The 27013-nt window shown below is 47.5% G+C and overlaps 6 protein-coding genes and 1 long non-coding RNA gene across 7 annotated transcripts in view; 3 read left to right on the forward strand and 4 right to left on the reverse strand.

The window, feature by feature from the left end:
* Nucleotides 1–2997: 2997 nt before the first annotated feature.
* Nucleotides 2998–4974, reverse strand: LOC26532298 (uncharacterized). Its single transcript, XR_004468924.1, has 2 exons — nt 4747–4974; nt 2998–3856 (listed from the first exon to the last, which is right to left on the reverse strand). It is a non-coding gene; the product is annotated as an uncharacterized lncRNA (long non-coding RNA).
* A 10071-nt stretch (nt 4975–15045) lies between these two features.
* Nucleotides 15046–17353, forward strand: LOC6898105 (uncharacterized). Its single transcript, XM_002138149.3, has 2 exons — nt 15046–15306; nt 15363–17353. The coding sequence occupies exons 1-2, from the start codon at nt 15183–15185 to the stop codon at nt 17156–17158; spliced, it is 1920 nt and encodes a 639-aa protein (XP_002138185.3). The 5' UTR covers nt 15046–15182; the 3' UTR covers nt 17159–17353.
* Nucleotides 17354–18099: 746 nt separating this feature from the next.
* Nucleotides 18100–19664, forward strand: Spn43Aa (Serpin 43Aa). The gene is made up of 4 exons (XM_001360157.4): nt 18100–18205; nt 18273–19156; nt 19218–19362; nt 19426–19664. Exons 1-4 carry the CDS (start codon nt 18187–18189, stop codon nt 19548–19550), a joined length of 1173 nt encoding a protein of 390 aa, XP_001360194.3. The 5' UTR covers nt 18100–18186; the 3' UTR covers nt 19551–19664.
* LOC26532422 (uncharacterized) lies at nt 19540–20130 on the reverse strand. Its single transcript, XM_015183610.2, has 3 exons — nt 20025–20130; nt 19792–19965; nt 19540–19732 (listed from the first exon to the last, which is right to left on the reverse strand). Exons 1-3 carry the CDS (start codon nt 20065–20067, stop codon nt 19659–19661), a joined length of 291 nt encoding a protein of 96 aa, XP_015039096.1. The 5' UTR covers nt 20068–20130; the 3' UTR covers nt 19540–19658.
* A 1134-nt stretch (nt 20131–21264) lies between these two features.
* The window catches only part of pk (prickle), a 53628-nt gene continuing 47879 nt past the window's right edge, over nt 21265–27013 (forward strand). The window contains exon 1 of the mRNA XM_001360158.4: nt 21265–22331. Within this exon, the coding sequence (XP_001360195.4) occupies nt 22294–22331 (38 nt within the window). The 5' untranslated portion in view covers nt 21265–22293. The remainder of the gene's footprint in view (nt 22332–27013) is intronic.
* Spn43Ab (Serpin 43Ab) lies at nt 22541–24365 on the reverse strand. Its single transcript, XM_001360159.4, has 4 exons — nt 24205–24365; nt 23038–23927; nt 22822–22966; nt 22541–22743 (listed from the first exon to the last, which is right to left on the reverse strand). The coding sequence occupies exons 1-4, from the start codon at nt 24230–24232 to the stop codon at nt 22622–22624; spliced, it is 1185 nt and encodes a 394-aa protein (XP_001360196.2). The 5' UTR covers nt 24233–24365; the 3' UTR covers nt 22541–22621.
* On the reverse strand, nt 24492–26295 carry Spn43Ad (Serpin 43Ad). The gene is made up of 3 exons (XM_001360161.4): nt 25051–26295; nt 24824–24974; nt 24492–24748 (listed from the first exon to the last, which is right to left on the reverse strand). Exons 1-3 carry the CDS (start codon nt 26047–26049, stop codon nt 24636–24638), a joined length of 1263 nt encoding a protein of 420 aa, XP_001360198.2. The 5' UTR covers nt 26050–26295; the 3' UTR covers nt 24492–24635.

Consider the following 27013-nt stretch of genomic DNA (forward strand, 5'->3'; position numbering starts at 1 on the left):
TGATTTATGATACGTTCAGGTAGTAAAATCCACTATTGCTATCAGTTGCTTGCATATCATTCCAATATTTTATTTCCAATCAAGCTGATGCAATGGGATATTTGAAGAGATTAGAGTAGCCAAGTCCTGATAACAAATTAATTTAGTCATAGTTGTAAGTTTCTAATGCTTATCAGTATTAATCAAATAAACCCCTCTTCTGAAGCAACAAAATTTAGTACGTGATATTTATTTATTTATTTATTTAATTAACAATTATCTGCCAAGATACTAAATGATGAAGTTCTAAAATCTTGATGTATAGTTTAGGCGATAAGATATGAAACGAGGGGGAACGTTGTGAGTTGCTGCGGACACCGCAACTCTACGGTTATACCCGATACTAAGTCAGTATGGCTCTCCTCCGGCAGACGCCGCTAATATTAAAAGACACGACAAACAGTGCGTGCGAGAGAGACAGAAAATCAGTCTGAGCGTGACGTCGGGCGCTGCGTAGGCAGTGCAAATTGATTTCTTGCTTTTGGCTACAAAAATGATCTGATCTGATTCAGATTCAGCAATCTGATAGATATTATCATTGTCTATGATTCTGCGTTTTTAGTTTTCTTGTATCCTCAATATTATGGATGCAACAGTTTTTCGTCCTTTGTGGGGGCGGAAAGGGGTGGGGCGAAATTTTGAGATATACGTTTTATAGTGAGATCTAACAGGAGTGCGGATACTAAATTTGGTTACTCTAGCGTTAATAGTCTCTGAGATTTGTGGATATCCCCAGATTTTCGTCGTTTGCGGGGCGGAAGGGGGTGGCGAAATTTTGAAATAAACTCGTCTAAGTCCGATATCTTAGAAGTGTGGATACCAAATTTGGTTGCTCTAGCTTTTATACTCTCTGAGATCTAGGCGCTAATGTTTTACTCTAAGCAAAGGCGCCTATGCTACGTGTGTGTTAGAGAGAGACAGGGCGAGAAAAAATGAAATTGTTTTCTTGATGCTGGCTATAATAATAATACGATCCAATTCAGATTCTGCAGTCTAAAAGAAATGGTCATTCTCTACGATTCTGCGTTTTTGGTTTTCTCGTATCTTTAAAATTGTGGATGCCACAGATTTTCGTTCTTTGTGGGGTCACAATCATAGATAATGACCATATCTATCAGATTGCTAAATCTGGATCAGATCAGATCATTTTTAAAGCCAAAGGGAACAAATCAATTTTTTGTCTCTCTCGCACGCACTCTTTGTCGTGTCGCTTAATATTAACGGCGTCTGCCGGAGGAGAGCCATACTGACTAAGTATCGGGTATAACCGTAGAGTTGCGGTCTCCGCATCAACTCACAACGTTCCCCCTCGCGTTTTCTTTAATTTCGCGGCATCAGGCGTATCCAGTAGCCAGCTTTGGGGGCAACGTAATACTAATAATAATAATAATTTACAAAATGAAAAGAGGGTAGGTAACAAGACACCCCAATACTTACGGGCAATGGGTATTCGTTACGATCAATTGAGAACCGTTCTATTAATAGAAAACTTGCCAGAGCAGTGGTGTCTAGTGCTTTTTAAATGAATCAATTTGAATAAGCATTTATGCCTTTTAAGGAAACCCCTTTCGAAACTCTCTCTATCCATTCTCTCTTCCTATACGTAATAAGCTAATGTTTTGGGCACCCAAACAAAGAGAAATCGATTTATGATTTGTTTTCGTTATCAGTTTTCCAGCCTATCAGTCGAGTACGAGTATTTTGTACACAATCAAGCTGATGCAATGTCCTGAAATTTGTATTAAATTGGGGAAACCTTCTGATGTTTGGATATTTGACGAGCGGAAAGTAAGCAAGACCTGACAACAAATGTATCAATTTGTGTATAATAAATTGTTAGAAGGCCTATCAGTATTAATTCACTAATCTTTCGACCTTGCCATTGGCCTACAAAGAAGCAGCAAACTTTGAGAGCTGTCAGCTCTGTGGGATCCAGCTCAATTTCAATTAAGTTAGGAAACTTTTCCCATCTTCCCCCATGAATGCATGCATATACGAGTATGTTTGCTTATGTCATCCGACTAGAACTTCAGTCTGTCATGTCACGCGTGGCGATCAAATATGATGTAAGCCTCGGGACCTGAAAGCGCTTCGACTCCAACTATTGTCTTCATGTGGAGGTTTACTGTTTGAATATTTTAGCATATTGACCGACGGCGAGTCGCACGCAGCCAACGACACTGGCAGTGGGGGCTCCACTCCGGTGGGGCAAAAACTGTTAAAACATCAAATTAGCCACAAGCGTTATGCCAGAAATATAATTAAATATTTAGACAGTTTTGTTATCGGGCAGAGTCTTGGCTCTGACTGGCGGACGTTTGTTTGGTTGGTTTTGCTGCTATTTCGCTTCATTTCGTCAGTTTGGAAATTTGCAACAGCATTTCTGCGACAGACACACAGTGGTGGGTAATCAGTGGCAGAGGCAGGGGAAGGCAGAGGAAGGGAACAGAAGATATATTTCAGCAGCTATGATACATCAAATGCCAATGGCAGAAGCGGAAGACGGAGAGGCACAAGTTAGTCTGGGTACAGTGGAGACTCCCTTTCGAAATATGTTCTCAGAAAAAAAGCCTGGAATATGGCATATCAATGGCAGAAAAAGTTGGGAAACGTCAAAGCAAACAAAAGTTAAACGCTCAAGATTCCATTAGCCAATACTTGAATACGGTTTTTAACGGGTCTAATTATATGAATCTGTATCTGTATCAGACAATAGTTAATCAAAGATTTTGGGGCATCTTGGTTGAAACATCAACCAACTCTTGCTATAGCTAGGCTACACCCGCTGCAGTGTTTTCCTTCTTAGCCATCTTTCACTGTGGCAACGTAACCATATTCATATGGTTATTCAGGGTTTATTCACCCCTTTCTGCCAGGCAATGCACAAATACATACAGAGATGTATATGTACATATGAATGAGCTTGTGTGTATATAAACCCACATAACACAACTTTCGTTTGCTTGGCTGTTTCCTCATGTACATGTTATATTGTATGTTATACGTACGCCTTTAACATTTTATGCTCAACTAAAGTGTTAGACAATATATGTACATATGTAGGTATGTATATGTGTAGTATATGTTTAGGAATCTGTGGGTGTATCGTGTTTATGTGTGCTGCATTTTATCAAAGCTTGCCCAGCACTTGCCGATGTCTGTCAAAAGCTATGAAGCTCTCCTGCTCCACTCTCGGCGTTACTCTTCACCACTGCTTCTATTCTATTCCATTCCATTTCATTATATTCTATTTCGCTTCTTTTTTATGCGCAAATCATGCTGCATCATTAAATCTTTTCCGCTGGGGCTGTCGTTGCTGCTGCCTCGGTCTCTTCTTTTGTGGCTGTTGCTCTTTCGCTTTTGCATTTCCTTTCGCTTTCTGTTCAGTAGCCAGCACTCTGTCTCTCTCTCTTTCTGTGGAGAGAATTTATAGCTTTCAGCGTTGATTTTGTTTGGGAATCATTCTCTTTTCCATTCTGTGTTCTGTGTTCTGCGTTCTGCGTTCTGCGTTCTCCATTTTCTTTTTTTATTCGGGTCTGTTCTTTTTTATGTGTTTTTAAGTAGTCGTAAAGCGTAACACTTGATGAGATATTAAACGTTACCCCAACAGCAGCGGCAGCAGCAGCAGCAGCAACAGTAGCAGAAAGGATACCACATAAAGCAGGAGGAGGGATCCGGATCGGGATCACACATTGTTGCACTTTGTTTGATTTTATGGCATGTTAAATATTGGTTTTTGAATTTTTCATTATTTCCTGGACCCGAATCGACGACGAGCAAAAGACTTTGAATGGCCGTTTAATAGATTTGAGGGCTCCTAAAAAACGAGTGAGAAGGGGACAAAGAGCGTATAAAAGAAAGGCAGCAGGATACGTAGTCGTGGGGCAGCCACACCTGACAGGGACGCCTGTCTGCCTCATGAGGGCGTATAAAGAGACCACAAAAACGAAAGGACCTTGTCTGCCAACTTGTCAATGAGCCCTGGCAACTAAATATTTTATTAGGCAGTTGGCAGCACCAAGCGCACACACACACACATACAGAGAAAAAATACGGGAAAATTGAAGAACAAGAAAAGGCAGATGGAGAAGGATGTACATATATGTGTGTGTGTGTGTGGTCGTGATTGCGTGAAATTTAGTAGCTCTTGGGGCAATGTAGGGACAGACAAGTTGATGCTGATGAGCCTCATGATGATGAATGATGACGATGATACGGGTGTGGACGAGGATGTGGATGCGGCTACTGCCTGATGAAGTTGCCTCTGCCTGTGCCTCCGCCTGTCAGGGGAATTGGGGATATGGCGGCAAAGTTCCTTGACTCCACCCCAGCCCTCTTTTTGGGGCATGTTTGCTCACAATTGGCTGTACGTGTGCAACATTTTTAAGTAGCTTTCCTCATGATTTCTCTCTCTCTCTCTGCCTCTGTTCTTCGTTTCTTAGCTTCAAGGAAAATGCCGGGGAAACATATGTTTTCAATTTGACTGGCAATGGAGGACCTTGATTGAATTTACATTTACCTACGCCAAAATGAAGATCGATGCTGTGTCTGGCCAGCTTTAAGAGCTTCAAGTTCAACTAACCAACAACTATCCAAAAGTTCATCTGTCATCTGACAGAGTCCCCAAAGAGGGACCCACAGAGAGAGGGAGAGTCGAGTCACAAATTACATTTGCGGCGTCTGCTTTTCTGCATCAATCATACGCACCGTGTTCATGAGGAGTAGCAGGAGCAGCTGTCGGAGCGACGGGGGAACTGTGCTGGGGCAACCCCTTGGGGGCGGACACAGCGTTGACAGGAGCTGCCTCCTGCCTGTCTGCTGCTAGTGAAAGCGTCGCCTAATTGTATGCTACATGATTTGCAAGTGAGAATGCTCCACTCCAGCCCCAAATCCTACTATGTACAGGAATCGTCTGGCAAATTAAAATAAATTGTCAAAATTAAAGAGAAACTTTTGCTTTTGCTTTCGCTTCATTCTCGACATTGTTCGCTCCGTAGCTTGTTTGCCTGCTTAGGAATTCAAATGCCGTCGTTCAGAGGATCCTACATGGCCATGACTTGTCGTACAAGCTTGTCTCTGCCTCTGTATCCGTATCCGTCTGTGTCTGTGACACTGGCCCCTTCCTCCCTCCACTTTCTCCAATATACATGTGGGTGTGTGTGTGTGCGTTTGTCCTTTGGCTGACATTCATTTGGAATGCGGGGAGCATAACGACGGATCTCAACTTTTTGCATATTACGTACTTGGTCACGTACATTCCTTATATTTATTTTGCATAAGTCACGGGCTCCCGCGCGGTTGATGGATGCCAGGGACGGATAGAAGTATAAGTAGAAGTAGGCAACTTTAAGACTGGATCCGGTTGAAAATTAGCTCAATTAAGTTGGGGCATATGCAGACAGTGCCGCCGATAAGGCAGTGCCGAACAAAGGCAGTAGGCAATACTCCTTAGACACGGTAATGGGACAGGGAGAGGAACCAGAGAGAGGAACCTGACGACGGAGGCAGAGTATGAATTATGGCCCAGCACTTATGAACGTTTTTACTGTTTTCATTTTATTTATTTGGCTTTTCATTCTGCTCTGTGACCTTTCGCCCAGCCATCCGCAGCAAGTTCAATGGCTGTGCCACACTTACACACAGCCGCAGCCCCATCCCCATCCCCAGCCCCAGCCCCAGGCCCGTGCCGTTGTGGCAACAGCCCCAAAAAGCAGGAGCATTTTTTATTTCGCATGTTGTGACGCTAAGTGCTTCCTGGCTGCCCCTGGCTGGGGTCTGGGGCAAGGTGCCACATCAACTTTGGCTGCCACGCCATAATATTAATTGTGCCCCGCTTGAAAATATATTTCTTTTTTATCCCCCCACTCCCAACCTCCATGCTGTACATATAAATATATATTGTATGAAGGGACATTGCTGGAGGCCACTTAAATGCCATTAAATTTTTATGCATTGCCATGAATGATGTGCGTGCGCTCTTAAATTTTTCATAATTATTCATAGCCCGGCATTTGCCTGATAATCGGCCTTTGTTCTTTTGCTGCTTTGGTCCAGGCTCGCAGCTATTTGGTCAGCCGCCATTAAAGCCGGCTTTTGGGGTCCCACTTGGCTTATGAGTATTTGCATTTCCGCACTTCACTTTCCCTTGCTCGGGGGCTGGGTCGGCGAATTATGATTATTTTTAGCAGCCAGATGATGCAGCCCACAGACAAAGAGGGTGCTGGTGCGGGGTCGGAGCCGGTGCTTGCCTCAGTTGTTGTCAGACCTTCAACTAGTTCCAGCTCCACTGTCAGCGTTTGTCAACCCTCCCGAGAGTCCTGCCCCCCATCACACGGTCCGTGGGTCGCGTCTGCAGCAGATGACAAATTGTCTCATCAGTCAGTGTAGAACAGAACTGAACAGAACAGAACAGAACAGAACAGAACGGTATGGAATAGAACGCAATGGAACGGAAGTGGACCGGTGCTCGAGCAGAAGTTTTTTGTGCTCACAGGAAAAACAATCATTATTATTGTCTACTTTTGAGGGCTTCATCTGCATCCACACAGAGCGATATGCAGACATGCGAAGTATACAGAAATGGAACATGAGATAGAAGGCAAAGAATAAGCAAAAGTGTGTGTTTTTGTCTTTTTCAATGGGTTTTATACAAATGATGTGAAGGTTATGTGTGGAAACGCGGTAAGTTATAAGTCTATTTGTTGTTTATTTCTTTTATTCTACTGACCATAAGTATCGCTATAAACATTATATTCAACTTCTTTAATTTCCGTTCATTTTGGTCAGATCTTTGCCACAATCTTTCCCTAACAACACTGTCGTTCTCCCAGTGTAACCTCCCATTCATTCCCCTCCCTCCTGCACACACATATGCGCACTCGCACTCACACTCACACCACCGGCGAGCCGTCTCAGACAGTCAGACACATGTGTTTCTGACAACCTGCCGCTCATCGCCTCGTGTGACATCATTTATTATATTTCATTTGGCATGTCTTACCGTGTCGGCATTCGTCTACCCTCCCCTCTGCCTTGCTTGGCCAAGATGAGTAATGGAATGCAAAATATATGAAAACTTTCCTCCTTGGCTTCGCTCAGCCATCAGCCATTTAATGAGCAAAGTTTCAATTAAATCGAAGCTTTCTGCGCCATGTCTCTGTCCTCCGCTTCAGTCTCAGCTGCGGCGCAAACAAATCGAAGCAAATAGAAACCTCTCCCACCAGCCACCAGCCACACGCCCCACGCCCCTCACTCGCTGACAGCAATGCCAATAAAACACAAAGCCAAAGAGAGCAAAAAGTTTATGGGTTTTCCAGCGATTTCCCCGACTAAATCACAGCTAAATCTCTCATCCCCCCACTGCAGTGGGTGGATTTTATTTGTTTGTCGTTCAATTTTTTTTTTCTCTCTGTTTTTTGTTTTGTGTGTTTTTTTTTTGTTTCGTTTCAAATGTAAACTGATAAAAACAATTGAAAGCAAACAAAACCAAATGGGGGAAAAAAGTAATCTTTAAATTAAGGGTCGTACAGTGCTCTCCTCTTTCCTCTGGGGAGGGGTGGAGGGTATGGTGTGGTGGACCCTCTGCCCGCGCCATCTTCGGCAGAGCATATACTCGTAAGTGAAGTCATTTGGTTTCGATTTGAATTTAAATGGTTTTCGGTTTCGTCCTTTTGGCCACATTAAAGTGCTTACCACAAAAATTTAAATTGAAGAAATTTCCGCTTTCTCGGCGTGTATGTGTGTGTCTGTGGGTTTGTGGGTTCCGAACGCACGCACACCACGCACTGCGGGGCGGCACCCAAAAAGCGTGCTAGGCTTTAATTGATTTTACTCTCCGACCGCGTTCATGTGTAGGCCCCATTATGATTTAATTAACTGTTTCACTACTGGTATATGCGAGTATTTTCGCGGTAATTCATATTTAGCCCCCCATTGGCGTGACAGACCCTACAATCGGCATGGTGCAGATGTGTGTTTGTTTTATAAATTAGCCGCTGGCTCGGCCCTGCATAATTTTCACATTTGTGTTTTATCTAAATGTTTAATTTAGTTTTTCATTATTTAACACAATTTGTGGCGTGGCGTGGTGCTAGTGGGGAGTGTGTGCGACAGATTAAGGGATGGACAGAGTGACCTTGCGAGCAGTCAGGGACAGAAAGCTTAGGGACCTTTCCTTCGATTCCCTACAAAAAGTGAGGGTGAGGCAAAGAAGTCCTGGAATAGACAGATTTTGGCTATAAGTATATCTAGATCAGCAAATGTAGAATCTTTTTTAATTGTTTCTCCAAATGTACATTCCTTTCATGATAGCTTTCGAGCTCTGGTCCCATATTTCCGCTCCCCAAAACCTGGGTAATTTGCATAATTCCGCCATTTAATTTGGCATGCTCTAATTAAACTAGTTAATGGCCTTTTGTGGCCACCCACGTTTTCGTCCAATTATGACGTTTTCTGGATTCTCGCCTCCGCTGCCCTCTCAACCACGATCTACTCTTGAGACGTAGTTCTTAGTGCCGGTGCAGGGGTCCTTTAAGGAGAGCACTAAGGAGCAGCACTTAGCAGTACTGCGTATTTCACAGTTCATTGCATTGTTATATAATTTAACAGGCAAACACCTTGCCCGAGTGCACACACTCAAACACACATTTCCGCCCCCATTGTGATAGGGGTGGGGGGCTGCCAGAAGCCAGGCAACAATGTAGCCCAGTTTATTTGTGCTAAAAAGAGTTTTCCAGACTTAGCTTCCCCCCCGTCGCTTCTGATGCTTAAGCAGGGGTCCCGTATCAAATGTTCACTCACCCAAACACACACACACACACACACACACGCACTCGTACTTATGAAATGGCTTTGAGGAGAGTTTGTGAGTGTATAAAAAATTGCTACAAAAGATGCCATTAAAAAATCTTTGTGTTGCCACAAATAAATCCAGCACATACACACTCGCACCACAAGGAGCTTTACATCCATCAAAGTGAAAACTAAGTCACAGGAGAGGGATGGGGGCAGAGGCAGGCCAGCAACAAAAGTTCCTAAGCCGGTGTGGGTGGGGGGTGGAGTGGAGTGGAAGGGCGGCCAGTACAGTACCTTTCTTTCCCATTTCAGATGGCTTAACACATTTTACACTTTAACAATTGTTTAGCCCGGCCCGCGCCGCACTCTCACTCTCACACCCTCCGTTCCCCACTCACTTGCACTCGTCCCTCATGGCACTCTCTACTCTCCTCTCCCTCTCCCTATCCAGACTACCCACTTTCAGGCGGGACCCATTTAAATGTCACTTTAGACGCGTCAGAGGGGCTCCAGTCCGAATCCGAATTCAAATCCAAAGCCGAATCTGAATCTGAATCTCACACATTAACACATCTTCGTGTGGCGCCAAAGCCTCATAAAACGCGCTCTCCGAAACTATTTTGGCAGGGGCGTGGGCGTGTCGAACAATAAATTTTGCACCCCCTCTCCCTCTAACGTTGCTTAGAACGGAGAACTCCGTTCTAAGCCCTGTTCGTGGATCGTAAAAAAGCACCAGCGACAATTTCCGTGGAAAATCCGCTTTTAAAACACACATGTGTGTGTGTGCGTGTGTGGGGCGGAAACGCGATTTGAACTTTTTTGCTTCAGTGTATGGGTATTTGCATATAAAGTGAGGAAAAGATGGAGTGACAGATGGGAGAACGATGCGTGCACTGCTGTCGCTATTCACACGCCGGGTTAGAGCCTTTTAGCCAGTGCCAATACGTCAATAAATTGGTTCGCCGTGGGAGCAAAAACTACGCCAAGCTGACAGACAGTTCAATTTGGGCGATGCTACTGCTGGCTTGTATCTTGATACCCTTTCTGTGAGTGCTATTAACCCTATCAGAGGCTCAAAGATTGTATTGTATCGGCAGCTGCGGCCGGCTGTCTATGTAAGAGATTCTTAAGTTTTTCAGACTTTTGGCTGCATTTTCTGGTGCGGTATAGAAGGGTAGCAAAAGCTTCGGACACAAGGCTATATCTGCGTATCTACATATGTACATACTATGTATGCCTTTTTTAATGTCTATACGCTTCTCTTGCTTGTTTATCTTTTCGCTCGTTTCTTTGTTCCATTCCATTGTTGCTGAAAATCGACTGTCAGCGATGGAGCATACTTTTGGGCTGAAGCTGGAAATGCAGTTGCATACCACGGAGGGCGACAGATGTACAATCCGTTCGAATCCTCTACCGCTCTATCCTCGTCCCTTGCTACCTGATCGATGTGTCATTTTGACAAGCAAATTAGCATACGCAGAGAGGGAGAGAGCTGGAGAGGGGGGAGTTGCAACAAGAGGCACAAGCCTCTGAGGAGACAGCGTCATTTGCTGAGGATGATCGCCTGGGAGCTGCTATGGGATGGTTTAAGGTGGGATCGGCTTAGATAGGATGGGATGGGATGGGGATGGGACCACCATCATCATCATCGTTATCATCATGGCCATTCCCGCTGAGCGTGTGCTTTGGCCAAACATTTCCATTTCGAATGCATCTTCAAAGACAGCATTTGCAATGCAAAATGCTGCCGGCCCCCGCTGCCGTTTGAATGGGGATCGGATCGTTACATAAAGTATGCCACCAGAGCCGCACAGCACAGCACAGCACAGCGCCAGCGAAAGGCCAGGAAAGAAAAGGAATAGAAATGGCTGGCCGGCTGCCTGGCTGGCGAAGAAGGTGCAGCCCGAGTTGGAGTCAGGATCCGACCGGTGCGCCAGCAGCCTCTGGCAACGGCATCTTGATCATGTCATTTGTTCTGGGCCGTGGCACTGGCACTGGCACTGGCACCGACTTCTGTGGCAGTCGCTTCTGCAGCTGGGCTGCCACTTCCCGTTGGCCATAAACTGAGTCTAAAATAATTGCCCCAGCGCTGATTTCAATCAGCTAATTGACATTTTATGATGGACACATTCCTCTCCAATAGACAAATGAACGTCGAAGGTTGCCCAAATATTACATGAATTGATATGTTGTCCATCATATCGAGAACGTTCTTCATCATCGTTCTCTCCAATTCAATTCGATTTAGTTGGTTCGATAGATCGCTGGATAGCTGGATCACTGCTCGATCGGTCTGGGGATCGTCTGTTCTGTCGCTCTGTGCCCACTTTGGGCATACCAATCGACTGTCTAGGCGGCTGTCAGATGCCTTAACGGACGGGCTACAACATGGTGTGGCATGTTTCCTCCTGATAGATGACTCTGATTTCGTAGAAAACGAAAGGCAGCCTAGGGTCTGTCTAGGCAGTCTACCCTGCCGCCACCTGCACCACATGCCTGCCCGCTCTCCCAGTTGCCTATTTTAGTGCTAATTAATGAGAAGTACAAGCAGTCGTTCTAGTCGTTGCAGCTTAATTTGTCGCGGCTAGAGCAACTCGGATTGGCGAAGCCAGTTCCATGTTGCATGCACCAAGTGGGTAGCGCGAGATTGACGTGTCATCCGTGCTGTTGTTGCTGTTGCTGTTGCTGTTGCTGCTGCCGCTGCGGCGGCGTCTCTCCCTGTCAGCGACTGGACCTCTGTCGCCTGGTCAAGTGGAGTTGGACTGCGAGTCCGACTCCAACTCCATCTCCGACTTGTGCCTGACTTGTCGAGGAGTGTGGTGTGGTGCGGCAAGTTTCTATTTGCATACGCGCTCGCTCCGAGTGGCCCGCTTGATTTGCTGCCCGCTTGATGCCGCAATTGAATGAAAGTTTTTCGGCACGGCCAACGCCTCGCGGTTTTCACTAAAGTGCCTCGGTCGAGCCGTCGATTAGATTGGGCCACAGCATTTAGCTAATTACCGAGCTTGTCGAAGAGTTGTCTTCGCAGAAGGGAAGGGGGCCTAGCGAGGTGGAGTCACCTGAGTGGCGGTCAAACCGCTCAGAAGATGTCAGCCTGGTCGGATGGTCAAGTCGGATGCGGTTTTTCTGAATTACTTTCAGTTGAAGAGTGGCGAAAGCACAGCATCTGAGGATGTCAGGATGTACCGTCATAAGATATTCAAACAAATAATATAAGCACCATATTGCAAAAATCCAATCGGTTGGCTCTGGTGGAATCAAGAAAGTCAGTGTAACTCTACTATAAGTATATACTCGTAGTATAGTACTATAAGTATTAAGCCATATTAAAAGTGATTATCTGGATGTAGATTGGATTGGTTGAAATAGATTGGTATATTACAGGACCGTAGCTGTCCTAAGTTTTCATAAAAAATTGCATTCTAGCATTTTAATCTAGTTTAAAATTACGGAATAACATTTTTTTATTTTTTAGGTAAAAATTCAAAATATTGTTTAGTTTTTATTTTTATTAATGCTACAAATAAGAGTTATTTCGTAGCTTATATCAAAACAAATAAATAATTAAATAATAAATGTACGTTTTCTATTTCTTTCAAAGGTGTAATTTATGTATTACCAAAATTGAAAAATTTAAATATTCTTTATCTATGATTCAATACCTTTCATATGATTCATTATATGTCCTTCAAGGAAAAACATTCCATTTTTTCTTTTAAAGTTTGTTGCAGTCCTAAATGTAGTATTTATTGGCAAACAAAATACCAATAAAAACGAAAATATTATACAAATGTAGACAAAAAATTACTATTTTTGATTTTAAAAAAATTTTTCCCCTTTAACTTTGTTCAACGCTTTTACTTATGTCTTATTTGAATTTTGTAGTTTTAAATAATTTGAAAGTTTTGTTCAAAATACATTTATTATGTTGCGTACCTTCTGGTCTTAAACGTTTTGTATAGGATTCCAGTATCCTTCGTCTCACCCATTCGGTTCTCCCACAATCTCCCATCATCAGAGGTGTCTACACCCCTCCCCCCCTGTCCGTTCAACTCGACCATCAATTGTTCGGGCTGTGAACACGCACATCCAGGACGGGGCTAATCCCCTGGGGCATACTCCTCCGATACTATGCAAATTTCGAGCATTCTGTTTTAGTTATGTGCAAATTTATTGTTTATAAAAAGCAGCAGTGCCACCAGCAGGGGTAAGGGTAAGGTAAGGGGTAAGGGGGCCGAGGTAACAAAGGGACAGCGGAGAGCGATTGCTGCCATTGTTTTTAGTTTTTTGTTATTTCTGTATTTATTTATTTATTTTTTATTTCGGTGGTGTGGTGTTTGGGGAGTTTTTGTGCCCCGAGTTGTGCTTCTGCTCTATCATCAACTGGTTTCGGGTTACGTGCACGCACACAGAGCAGAGTCCGGCGAGGAGGAGAGCGGAGATGCAGCAGCGATCACATAATTCGTGTTGCTGCCTCATCATTCTTATGCTTTTCCAGGCTGCGGCTCTGAGGCTGGGGCTCAGACTGGGGGCTTTGGCTTCGGCTCTGGCTCTGGCTCTGCAGTTGGAGAGGGAGAGGGCGAAGGAGAAGGAGAAGGCAGGAGCATCAGAACAAGAAGACGTTTTTTGCCAAGTTTATTTTTATCAACAGCGGCAGCATTTTGCTGCCGTTGCATGATGCCTTCTCCACCTCCTCCTCCTCGAACCCCACCAATTCAGCCAGGCCAGTGCCTCTGCTGCTGTGTGTATCTATAAAGACAAGAGCCAGGGCTTTTGCGGCCCGGCATCTCACGATCTTTAACATGTTTTGTCTCGATCAGTGAAATCATTCAATCAGAACGGTCAGCATCGGGCTGCGGTCGTTGCCAGGAGACACATACTTACACACACACACACACACACACACACACACACACTCGGAGAAACAATCTTGTAGTTGTAAATTATATAAGGCTAAACCGAATCTGGTTTTGTGCTTTTAAGGAAGAAAGCCAAAGCCTCCGCTTTCCGCTCTCCCTAGTGCGATCGATCCCCAGCGATCGATTGAAAGTGTTTGCCCCTTTTTGTGCCGCGAAATGCTCCGATCAGCTCCGCTCTGCAATTCATCTCACTGTTCATATCTATACCGTAATTATGCAGTATCTGAAAACATCCTCATATCTGTACCGTAGTTCTGACCAAGATCTGGCCAAAAAGCCATCAGTCAAATGCAGGAGCTGCTTGTCCATCCCACGGTAGCTGCCAATTTATGACACCCCAAACAGCTGAACAATATAAAAGGTACTTCCATTTGTTCCAGAGTCATCCTCTTTCTTCCATTCTGAAGGAGCACCAGCACAAGCACCAGCACCAGCAGGAGTGCGGGTCTCGAGTCCCGAGTCCATAAAGCATGTTTTTAAAATTCCATTAAAATTTATTAGCATTTCACACAAAATGTGCATAAATAACCTGGACCCAAATCGGAACTTTTGATACCACCTCTCTCGCCCATCGGTCAGAGAGTTAAGGAGAGGAGAGGAGAGGCGGAGCGGTAGTCTGGAACGGTACCCGCGCTCTTTTAATGATAAAAAATTGGTTAACGTTTTCGGCCTTTGATACGCTCGTTGAGCATGCTGCGATTTCGATTTTTGGGTCTTTCAATCTTTGGGGTTTCGTAATACATTTATTATGTGCGTGCTGCAGTTTGTTGGAGGGGGCATTCCCCCTGATAAACAGTGTATGCGCAACTCTGTTTGCATTCGTTTTCCCCTTCCCCTGCCTCCACGGACAAGCGTTGTTTATGGACGCATTATCTAAACAAATACGAAAATAACTCATTAAATTCAGAGGCCGTAAAACAGGGGCATTTTAAGGTGTTTTTCTTGGGAGGCGGAGAGGTTGTACATGAAATCAAGAAATTAGAGTTCATGAAATCCCGATCTTGCACGCTTCACCGTCCTGTTGCGCCACTGCTTCTTCCGCCCTGCCGCTCTGCCTCTCTGCCCCTCTTCCCCTGCTCTCATTTATTCTCTTATTCTTGGGATCGCTCTCCAAGCAGGCATGTAAATAATTTGACAGAAGAGTAAGTCCCAAGGCAACCCTCCACGGCTGGCCAGAGGTGAGAGACACGTGCAAAAGGCAAAAACGGTAACCCAGTGCACTGCCAAAGGGTGTTAAAACAGGGTGAGGCCATTCTCAGGGAATGTGCTCGCTATAGAATCAATTTTTATTTTACTGTCACAACAAACAACAAATATGGGAGAGCGGGAAAACGAAACAAAAAGTCAATAATTTTATTTTTTAAATTTTAATACACAGAAGCGTCGCATAAGCGATCACAGAAACAGTCACTCGATTATCAACACCAATTAATGACATACGATTGCAACATGGAACGCATTAGATTGCGAGGGTTAGCCGAGGCCCAGCCCCAGGCACGGGCGGGTCGGGTGCCGTTCCATCTGCAGCCGCATACGGCGCAATACCCCCCAACTGGTGAGTAGCTATGCGGCTCCCAAATCGCATTTGGCGTGTGCTAATCCTTAGGTCAGCCCAAATTCAGGGACGCTCGGGAGGATCTCTTCGAAAGGCAGCATTCGACCAGAGGACCACCGCCAGTGGCCGTGCTAATTCCAGTGCACCTTCGTTTAAATCCAAGCAGCTGGTGACAGCTCTCGCTGTCGCATCAGCCCAAACGGCAGCGCCTGGGGCTCCAGCTTTACGTCCGGCTAAAGCTCCAGCCGGCGGGAAGATGACGAGGGAGTTTCTGCCTCGCGTGGCAGGACTCGCCCGCCGAGGTCAGCTTCCCCCGACACAGGTGAACCAATTCAAGACCTCATTGGCTAGGTCAGGGCCCAATAAGAAGATGCCACGCACTGTTGTTCAGAATCTGCGGGTGCTCGAGAATAGGACCGCCACCACCTGCGGAAGTGGTGACGCCAGCGACCTGATCGATCAGATTAGTGAAAGACATGCAGAATGGATGGCGGAGATGCCGAAATCCAGCTTCACGTACTTTGGGCGGACAGATAATGACGTCAACGCCCCGTTAATGGAAGATCATTTTCCAGACGGACGCACGACCAGACGGGGCTCCACTTTTTCCGAAAAAACCCATGATGTAGCTTTCAATCTCGCTAGTGGGCCCGAGAAAAGCGAAGTACCAATACCCTCAGCCTCGTTGGTCGCTTCTGACCAAGCGGCCGTGGATGCGTTTGCGGAGAGCTACCAGAAGTTGGTCGTAGGCCACAACCATCTGAAAAAGAAGCTCGCAAAGCTGACGTTGCTGAACAGATGGGGAGCCAATATTCAATGCATCATCGATCCGCTAGAGGACGCTGAAGGAGGAGGCCCACCACCGATACTCCCAACACCAGCGAAACCATCGACCAAGACCACCACCAACGCCAAGGCCAACGAGGCCAAGGTAAAAGAGGAACAGGACTACGAGTCCTCAAGCAGCTACTACACGCCCCCCACCAGCTTCAGATCCATCAGCCGCATCCATCAGCGTCTGACCATCAGGAAAATGGAACTCCGGCACGTTACGGGTGAGGCTATGGTAATGCAGGAGTGTCGCACCTTCGCCAGGGTCCAGACTTTCGGCGTGATCGAGGAGTACAGTTTGAACTTGAATAGCATCATGAACGCAATGAATCCTGAGCCTGATCCCGATCCAAACTCCGATCCATATACCGAAAAAGATCAGGAGATCATACTGCTACCTACTCCGGTTCCTGCTGCTGATTCCAATGCTGCTCCTTGTGGTGCTGGTGCTGGCGCCTACTCCGATATAATTCAACAGATGAACACCATGTGCCGCATCGCTCACGAGAAGATGGTGAAAAATGCCAATAACGACAAAGAAAAGGATATCTGGGCACAATTCTTTACCGAGATGGGACCTAGATTCATTCGATCGGCATCGACTGGCAATCGAGAGACGGAGATACCGTCTTGCGAATTTTTGGACTTATTGCACTCGAGGGCGCCGATGCATTCGATGTTGACATGCTTGACATCCAATGGCATCTCTACGCAAGCGCCCGAATATGAAGGTGAGAATGGATGGACCTCGACGATGGTCGAGCGCCTTCTGGTGACGGCGCTATCCTCTCTACCCATTCCCATAAAGGTGCATACCGGCACCCAGACAGAGATGCCAGAGGATCAACCCCGGCCAACCACACCAAGACGCTCTGGTCCCAAGGCGACGAGGCAGGTGACAGTCGACAAAAAGGGTGTAGAAGTTTTCAAGAGAGTTCTGGTGGGGACAACCCAGATGCTGTTGTTCATAATGCTGATCGTGGCCTGTAGCTATCCGGAGATCCGATGCCTCCCCAATTGACGTTCCACAATGACTCAGATATCAAAATTTTGTTTTCCACACTTCGTTTCCGCAAACCCGCTCAAAAAGAGAGTGGATCCAGAGGGAAAAATCAATGCTGATATATAAATTCTTGTGTTTGAGTCGATTATGCCCCATAGAAACATGCCCGAAACTGAAAAAAAAACAAATTCGAAGTCTATATTATTTATTTTGCATTCAAGCATTTATTTATTTTCGTATGAGTATGTTCTCAAATTGCAGATTTCCAAGAAGACAGAAATAGCGAAACGGTTCAAGTCAGTGATATATGAATCTAGGTAAGCAATCAGCATAGTGCTGGGGTAGTAGAGAAAAGAAAAGATAGAAGAGAAACGAAGATAACTAAGCGGCAATGAAGCCGTTAAAATCAAAATTAAAATATTAAAAAAGGCCTATAACGAGGAAGTAAAGGAGTACAGTAAAATGAATATTACATTATAAGAAGAAATATGTCGTTATATTTTGGAAATATTACAATAACGTGTTGGTACGTCCAATTCTGCTGTCGTTTATTCGAAATGGATGACTTTATTATTGAAAACATTCAAAATAATCATTATTTACAGACCGTGTTCAAATAATAAAGATATAGTCGTTGGACAGCGAAATAGTATGGAATCGGTTATGAATAGAAAGGGTGCATTGCGTTGTGAGAGAGAGAGAGGAAGAGAAAGAGCGGGAGCTAGAGAGTGTGTGCGTGCGTGAGTGGAGAGCATGTGGAAGAGATCGTTCAGTTCATTTAAGCTCTTCCCAGTATTTCCAGCTGCTGTTGCCAGAACCTTCCCGGCTTCACATCCCCATTCCCCTTCCTTTCTTCTTTCTTTTATTGCGTCGCTTGTTCTTTTTTCTTCTGCTTGCAATGCAAAGTGCATTAAGCCGCTGTTGCTGCCGCTGCCTCTGCCTCTGCCTCAGCTGACGCTCCTCTTAGCCGTGATTCCTGGCGCGGCTATAAATGACAGGGTCCATGCGCATTTCCCTTTCAGTATCGAGCTATCGGCGCAGGCGCAATGAACCGCTGGCTAACCTGTGGGTGCCTCTGCCTCCCCAGCCACCGCCACACATCCCGATCCCTAATCTCTCCCGCTCTTCTCAGTTCTACTTTTAGTTGGAGTGCTATCTGTCCCCGGAGGGTGGGGCAACACCATCCAGGAGCGCAATCTATTCGCCACGGAGCTGTTCCAGACCCTGGCCACGGACCGGCAGGACGAGAATGTGATCATCTCGCCGGTGTCCATCCAGCTGGCCTTGGGCCTGGCCTACTACGGGGCGGAGGGCAGGACCGCCACGGAGCTGCAGAAGACGCTGCACGCCTCGGCCAAGGAGAGCAAGGACGGGCTGGCCGAGACCTACCACCGACTGCTCCACTCCTACATCAAGTCCAAGACGGTGCTGGAGATCGCCAACAAGGTGTACACGCGGGAGAACCTCAAGGTGGCGTCCCACTTCCGGGAGGTGGCCCAGAAGTACTTCGATTCGGACGTGGAGGCGCTGGACTTCAGCCGCGAGACGGAGGCCGTCGACCGCATCAACGCGTGGGTGAAGCAGGAGACCCAGGACAAGATCGAGCGGGTGGTGGACAGCCTGGAGCCGGACACAAACGTGGCTCTGGTCAACGCCATCTACTTCAAGGCCCGTTGGGCGCGGCCCTTCAACGATGAGGACACCCGCGACCGCGACTTCTGGCTCGGCGAACGCCAGTCCATTCAGGTGCCCACGATGTTCGCGGACAACTGGTACTACTACGCCGACTACCCGGAGCTGGACGCCAAGGCCATCGAGCTGTTCTTCGAGAACATCAACATGACCATGTGGTTCATCCTGCCCAACCAGCGCACCGGCCTGCGATCCCTCGAGGAGAAGCTGAAGGGCGTGGACTTCAAGCTGCTGGAGGACCGCTGGCAGTGGCAGAGTGTGTCCGTCTATCTACCCAAGTTCAAGTTCGAGTTTGACACGGATCTGAAGCCCACTCTGAACAAGGTAAGAGGGATTATGACTGGATTCACTGCATCCTCATCTCAATTTTGTTCTGCTTTCGAAGATGGGCATCAGCGCCATGTTCTCGGATTCGGCTGACTTTAGCAACATCTTCGAGGACTCGCCCATTGGCACTCGAATCAGCAAGGTGCAGCACAAGACCTTCATCGATGTGAACGAGATCGGCTGCGAGGCTGCAGGCGTCAGTTGTAAGTAGCATCCAGAATACCGACTCCCTTCTCGGACTATGCCCATAATACTCTGTACTTTAGATGCCGCTGGAGTCCCCATGTCGCTGCCCCTGGATCCGAAGACCTTTGTGGCCGACCATCCGTTTGTGTTTATTATACGCGACCAGCATGCGGTCTACTTTACGGGACACATTGTCAAGTTCTAGATATATGTATTCCCATATCATCAGCATTTCATCAATCAATCACTATAACTATGCAAATACATTTGTAATCGCTTCATTAATGAATAAATTGGAAGCTCTCCACTAGATTTAAAAGGTCACGGCTGTGCAATATGGTGTATGGGTCTCGTTATTGCACTGTTTATCGGAGACAAGTTTCACCACTGAAAGGAAAACCTGCTATAGGGGGAGGCATAATGGGCTAGCTTTCTTCGATCCTTACCGCTCATTCCCTTCACCTTGCGGGCACAGTTGAATATTTTGATGGTACACAGTTCCGTGTTGAAGTAGCAGCCATTGAAGGCACAAACCATCGTTCCGTCGGGAGTCGGGCAGGTGTTCGGGCATAGCCTTTCGGGCGTAGCCTCTTGGAAGGCTGCTTGGATGAGGGCGAATACTGCAATGAAGGATTGTAGTAAAGTGTTGTGGAAATCCTCCTAAATTGCTAGACGATACCAAAGAGGAGCACTGCAACGAGCTTCATGTTCGATCGATCCATGAAAATGATTCTAAAAACTTAAAAGTTCTTCCAAAGTGGCAGGCGTGACTTCCAGCCATGCCAAATCCATTATAATGGGTTAAAGAATCAAATTATGATAAATGCAAGTCACAGAAAACCACTTTGGTACTAGCGATGGGGTATTTGTGTTCGGTGTTTACCTCAATCCTGTATGTACCTTGGGTTCATTGGTGGCGGCCAGGGATTTTACTGATATTTCATGGCGTGGTCATGTTTACAGAGACCCGTCAGTGGGACTCTTTTATTGGCCTTTACGAAAGCTAAAAATAAACATAAAAGCCGTGGAATAAATATGAATATTATGGAAGTCAATTGCAATATTTAACTCGAAACTGAAAAACGGAACGTGCGACCCAAAAACAAAAAAATTTCAAGTGGGGAGAAATTTAAGCTGGATCGAAAACTGGAATCCGACCACTGCATGCTCTTCCCCGCCATACACGATTCCATCAAGATTTCGTTGGATTATTCTTCCTCCGCCCCCCCCCCCTCCCGGTGGGCAAGGCCCGTCTAGGATCTGGGATTAGTTAAATGAACTGTCAGATATAAGAAGAAACGAGTTTCTGCTTCAAAACAATCAAGATCTCTAGCCCTTCTCTGGAGTGGCAGGCAGTACTTGCAGACAGGGACAGAGATATTTCTGGCATTTTTTTAAAAGCGCCTGCGCCTGCGCCTGTGCCTGTGCCTGCACCTGCACCTGCTGCTGCTGGTGCACTGGGAAGGGGAAGGGGTTAGGTTATTCGTTTTAAAATTCCGCTCACAAAACGAGAAAACAAAGAAAGAAAAGGAGAAACAGAAGAAACAGGGAGAACTTGTCAGGGCGCACATAAACAATTCTAACAAAGGGACGGACACTCGAGAGGAGACATGCCACATGCGAAGCGTTCCAAGAGGGAGCACTGCAGGAATTACAATTACAACGGCAGCAGCAAGGTGTATTCATGCAGGGTGAACCATTCACAGAAAGTGCTCTAACGTCAGTTGCATTCTGCATTTTGTAGCTTCCCTTGATTCAATATACTTTGCACAGGGAAGGGAAGAGCTGCCTGTGTCTGTGTTCCCAGTATCAATCGTTCTGCGATTACCAGTATTTCCAGTGCCGAAAGAGCGAGCGCTCGGGAGAGCGACCCCCAGTGGGAGAGCGTGCTAGTCGGCGCACGACTCCCCGATTGGAGTTCGTCGTTGGGGCCGATCGCAGCGCGCCGTCAGTCTGCTTTCAGACACGATCACGCGCGCGCACTCTCGCCCCACGTTGAAAAGTCCATGCTGCGCATGCGCGAAACGGAGTGAAAGAAACGTTATTGCAACCACGACTGCCCCCGCGTTTTGGGCTGGCCTTCTTATCAAGTGGCGAGGATCGGATCCGGGGCAGCTGTCTCTCCCGCCCGGGGCTTGCGTGTGCACCGTCCCGTGCTACTGCTAAAGGAGTTTTAATGAATAAAAAATATATACATATATGCAACAAGTTGGCCGCGGCCGCTTCCACTACCGCAACCGTACGAGTATATGTATATCATTGTATGTGTGTGTGCGTCTCAGTCTGTGTTTTTGTGTGTTTTGGTGAAGTAAGAAAATGTGCATCAATTATTTTAAATGGTCAACTTAATGCCCCTGTTCCAGTACCGCGGCGTCAGTCCATGTCCCTGCCACAGCGCGACATCCAATCAGCGCGAAATGTCCGCCACTTTGTGCGACTTGCCCCCAAACACAGATCCCCAGCAGTAAACACAATTACGGCGAATGGAAGCCAAACGTAATTCGGGTCCGCGAACCAGTTTCTAGTGCCAATCCACCAATCGACAGGCACACTGCACCTCCACCTCCACATCCACATCCAGTCCGGCCAATGTTTCTCCCAAGAAACACAACTGCAAAAAAGTTATAGCCAAAAAGAAAAAAACCTAATAATAAATACGCCTAAGCTCAAATTGTTGTCAGTTTTGTGCGGCTTTCGTTGATTTATGTCCGCGATTAAAGGAAACACAGCAACAGCAGAAAAGTCAGAAAAGCAGCGACAGAATACGATAATAAATAAATCCGAGGAGAAATATGTGCCACAAGGCTGCACCCCACCCTTGCCCCAAGTGAATAAACCCCCCGCCCCACAGTGAGATACCTATGAATGCAAATCAAGCGAAAAACAAAGCCACAAGGCAACAGCTGATAAAACGCCAGAGATAAGCAAAACAAGGATAAATCCCCACCATGGATAAACCCAATCAGATGCCCATGGAGCTAGAGAGGTGAGTGTGCCCCAAAAACAAATTGATTTGAAATGTGTACATTTTATGCAGCCGAGGAGCTCATGAACCAATAGGATGTATCGCTTCTCAAAGATTGTGCACTTTTCATTAGCTAACATCGAAAGAAAACACTTAACACCTCTCCAGATAGGTTTCACGCGAATTTAATAAATTTATTACTGTCAATCCAACCAAAATTTTGCTTTTTATAAAGCTTTTATTTAGCTGTTTGCTTGGGAATTATTCAACAATATAGTTAACAAAAAATATAAAGTATTCAAGAGTCCGCCTCAGACATACGCATAGTTGGCTATGTGCCCGATGAAGGCTATCGAGTCCCTGTACTTCACAGCAAACACGAACGGATGATCGGCCTCGAACTTCTTGGACCTCGAGAAGAGGCCCTTGAGAACTATTTTTGGTAGGAGGGAATTCAGTATACATATAGCATATAAAGGCTATAGAGGGACACAATGGTCCGTATACTCACCGCCTGATTCTAGGGGCTGTTCCACTCCCGCCTCCGACACCTCAACATTGGCCTTGTGCTCCACGGCATTGATGAAGTGGCTCACGAACATGCGGTACATGTTGCTGAAGTCCCCGTCGCGGGAGAACATGGTGTGGACACCCAGCTATGTATGCGGCAGAGGAAGACAAATACTTCAGTTCAGTTCTATTCGGGGATACGAGCGGAAAAACTCACCTGTTTGAAGGGTTTCTCCAGGCCCAGGCCAAAGGTAACGCTGAATTTGGGCAGCAGCACCTCCACCTTCTGCTGGCTCATCTCTCCGATCTCCGCGAGTAGGTTCTTTCCCACCAAGGACTGCTGGAGGGATCTCAGACCATCCTTGCGGTTGGGCAGGAGCAGCAGCATCGAGAAGTCCGCGTTCTGGTAGGGCAGCTCCACGACCTTGGCGTCCAGGGTGCGCACTTCGGCATAGTTAAAGTTCTGCAGGGTCCACATGGTGTCCACGCGCACGGACTGTCCGTTGCCGGTGCGGAAGGAGCGCTTCTCGGTCTTGTCCAGCTTGAAGGCCTTCTGCCAGGGCGCCGCAAAGGAGACTCCATTCACGATGACGCCCTCGGTGCGATCGTTGAGCAGCTCGGCCGCGAGGATGTCGGTTATCTTTCCATTGGTCTTGGTGGCGATCGCTCGGTTGATGCCATCCGCTGTCCGCTTGTTGTACGGCGGATGGAAGTCCAGCTTGTCGATGTTTGAGTCGAACTGGCGCTGGGCCACGTCCCGGAAAGAGCCCTTGAACTCCAGGTTCTCGTTGATGTAGATGTTGTTGGCCAGCCGCAGATTGTTGTCGCGTGTCAGCGACTGCTGGTAGCTGCCAAAGCGCTGGCTCACCTGGTCGACATCGCCTGGGCCCAACCGCAAGCCCTGCTGGAGCTCGCTGGCCGTCTGACCCTTGGCTCCCACGAAGGCCAAAGCCATGGAGCTCTGGATGCTAGCCGGCGAAATCACAACGTTCTCATTCAGGTGGTCGGCGCCCACCGCATTGTAGAGATCAGCGGCCAGCAAATTGCGATCAATCGAGGGATCAAAACCTGCGTTGGTCTTTGCATGCGAGAGGCTCACGAGGAACACTAAAGGAATGGAGCGAATGCATGGTGTTAGTTTGTTAGCGACACTTCCCCTACTTTCCCCAAGCAGCGAGTATAAGCCTTCAGGAGCGAATGCCTTTATCATAAGTAGTCATAAGAACATTCTGACTGCTCTGTCCAACGACACGTCCGCAAGGGCACATACTAAATGTTTCAGGCCACAAGATTGTCCCCTCCTCTATATGGAATATTGTGGATCTGAACCCATAAAACCCTCAAACCAGATCGTATGAGTATCTGCGTATAAATTGGAGCTTACGTAATAGGCAGCTGACGATGACAGCCATGGTCGTTGAATTTATATGTGTATACGTATGTCGTATAAATGGTTGATGGGGCGGCTCCTCCACTGATTCGCACTTGCGACAGACCCGATCGCGTCGGAATGTGAACTGAACGGGCAGTCGCCCGTCGATCCGCCTTGGAGGCTGTGCGCGATGGGACTCTCATCGAATTCAATTCAATTCAATTCCAAGCGGAGCTCTCTCTCTTTTTCGGGGTCTGAGAGGCGCAGACGGACGGAGTGTTTACAAACCATTTGTCACCTTTGGCTTACTTCGGTCTTCGTTTATTTGCTATGAACTAAAACTGATTTGAGCTCAACTCAGGGACTGATAAGGCGATAACCCCAAAGGCTGGAGTCAGTCGCGTTGAACAGAATGTGAATATGCATTAGGCGGCCGAGGGCACTCAGATGTCGACGATGTGGCCGGCCAGCAGCAGGGTCTTGTCATTGCCGATGGCGTAGAAGAACGGATGATTGATGACCAGGGGCAGGGCGCGTCGAAACAGATCCCCAAAGGCTGTAAAGACGGCAGCTGATTAAAGAGAGGCTTCTTCTTCGGATACGATACCCAGCCGGATCACAGTCCACTTACAGAACGAGTCGCCGGCGGAGCCGCCCTCCTCCTGCAGCTCCAGCAGCGTGCTCTGGGCCATCTCGCCCAGATGGGGGGCCGAGCTGGCAAGCAGCGAACTGAAGACTTCGCTCAGCTGAGCCTCCGCTGTGAAGAGTCTCGTCAAGCCGGACTGCAAGACAAACATGGAAGGGGGGATGTGGCTTACAGACTCTACTAGCTCAGACGGAAACGCCCTATTTCCTCACCTCTTTCAGAACCTTGGCGAGTTGTGCGTGCACCAACACCTGGAACTTGGGCAGTGTGAGGGCTATCTTGCGCTCTTGCATCTGTCCTCTGAGATACTGCAGATCGTACTTCCCCAGCTGCTGCTCCAGCTCCGACAGGCCATCGGCCCGCCTCGGGAAGATGAGGAGCAGCCGCAGATCGGCTGTGGCAAAGGGCAGCTCGATCAGCTCCGCGTCCAGAGCGGCTACCTCCGCATACCTAAAGCGATGCTGCCCAAACATGGCCTCCACCAGCTTGGGTCGCTGTCCCTCGCTGAAGAAATTGATGCGCTGCGTTTCGTCCGGGTCGAAGCTCTGGGCCCAGGGTGCCCGGAACGTCACCGCCGACACGTGCAGGAAGGGCGTATCGTGTTCGGAGATGGTCTCGAGCTGCGAAGCGCTAACCAACTCTCCCACGCTGTAGTTGCTGCGGCTAAGGAAGTCGTAGTTGATGACCTGTGCGGCGCTAGCGGGGGTCTCCCAGTCGAGGCGATGGCTGCCGACTCCCATTTGGGCCGCGAGCGCCTGGAACTCGTCGCGATAGTTGAAGGTGAAGCGCTGCAGGGTATAGAAGTCGCTGAGGAGACGCAGCCGACAGCCCACGGCAGAGGATTGCTTCAGTTCTGCGAGCAGTTCCCGGAGTCCACTGAGGGCCTGTCGCGGACTTCCCGCATGCTGCAGATCGAGAACATCGCGTAGTTCCCTGGCGGCAGCGGAGTTGGGATCGGTGCCAGCATACAGCAGCCCGAGAGCCGCCTGCACGAGGACGGGGGAGACGGCCACGTTGACATTCGGCTGACTCCTTCCCAGCCTGGAGGAGAGTCGCAGCCCGAAGCGATAGTTGGAGGCACTGGCTGCGGCTGCTCCCGGACTGCCCGAGGCCTCGCCACCGACTGCCAGCTGCTGGATAGCCAACAGCGTCAGTATCACAGCCAGAGTTAGGCCGGAGAGTGGGTGTCGTCTCCAGTGAGTATTGATCATGCTTCCAGTTGGGGGCGGGCTGGGGCTATTCCAAGCTTTGGCTTTCGTAGTTAGTGGTCCAGTGGCTTAGACGCAACTAAGCGTCGCGACGTCAGACGACGCACGAGCTCTCATTCATGGAAATTCAAAACACTTCGAGACATTGAGTCGGTCCACAAAAAATTGATTGTGAAGCGAAAAGCTCGGCATTGAAATTCTTTAGCGATACCGAGGGGTATACCGAGTCGTCATGGCGGAGCGCCGGAGAACAAACAACAAATCGAACCCCACAATCAAATTGAGAGGGAGAGATAGAGAGAGAAATACGCTTTTAGAGAGAGGGAGTGATTCTATCCAGTTTTCTTATCGCGCACGAAACGATTTCAAGATCAGGCTTTGACTCTCCCTCTCTGTCATTGTCTCAGTGGGCTTCTCTACACTCAGAAAAAACGTCTACAAGCATTGAGCCACGAACATTAGACACAGATGGGTATGAACTTGGTCAGCCTTGGGGATGGTGGACCCAGAGAAAAAGAGCATATACTAAATATAAATATATTTAATATTTAATTTTGGGTGTGTTTCTTTTTACTACCATTTTACGTTCGTATATTCGAGTCTTATTCCATGGCTAACAATTAGTGCGTGCTTTTCTAGCGCCTTTTTTCTTCAAGTGCAGGCAACCTTGGCTGGAGGCTATTAATTATGGCCAGCTTTCAGCGGGTATTCCAATTACTCATCTGGCTTGCCTCGGCTGCCACTCGGGCTTTCCCCTCTCTCTATCGCTCGATTCAGATACACTCGTAGTGCGCATGAGGAAGTTCTTCTCGATTTGAAAAATGATTGAGAAATTCGCTTTTTATTTATAGCCACTCTAGTGAGGCAATGGGCTGTTTCTGTGGCTGTGTCTGTGTCTGTGCCTGTGCCTGTGGCAGGGCCGGGCCAGGCGTATGGCTGAGATCGTGGCTGGCTCCCCAAACGGGTT

The sequence above is a fragment of the Drosophila pseudoobscura genome, chromosome 3 (assembly GCF_009870125.1).
Source record: "Drosophila pseudoobscura strain MV-25-SWS-2005 chromosome 3, UCI_Dpse_MV25, whole genome shotgun sequence".
Lineage (NCBI taxonomy): Eukaryota > Metazoa > Arthropoda > Insecta > Diptera > Drosophilidae > Drosophila > Drosophila pseudoobscura.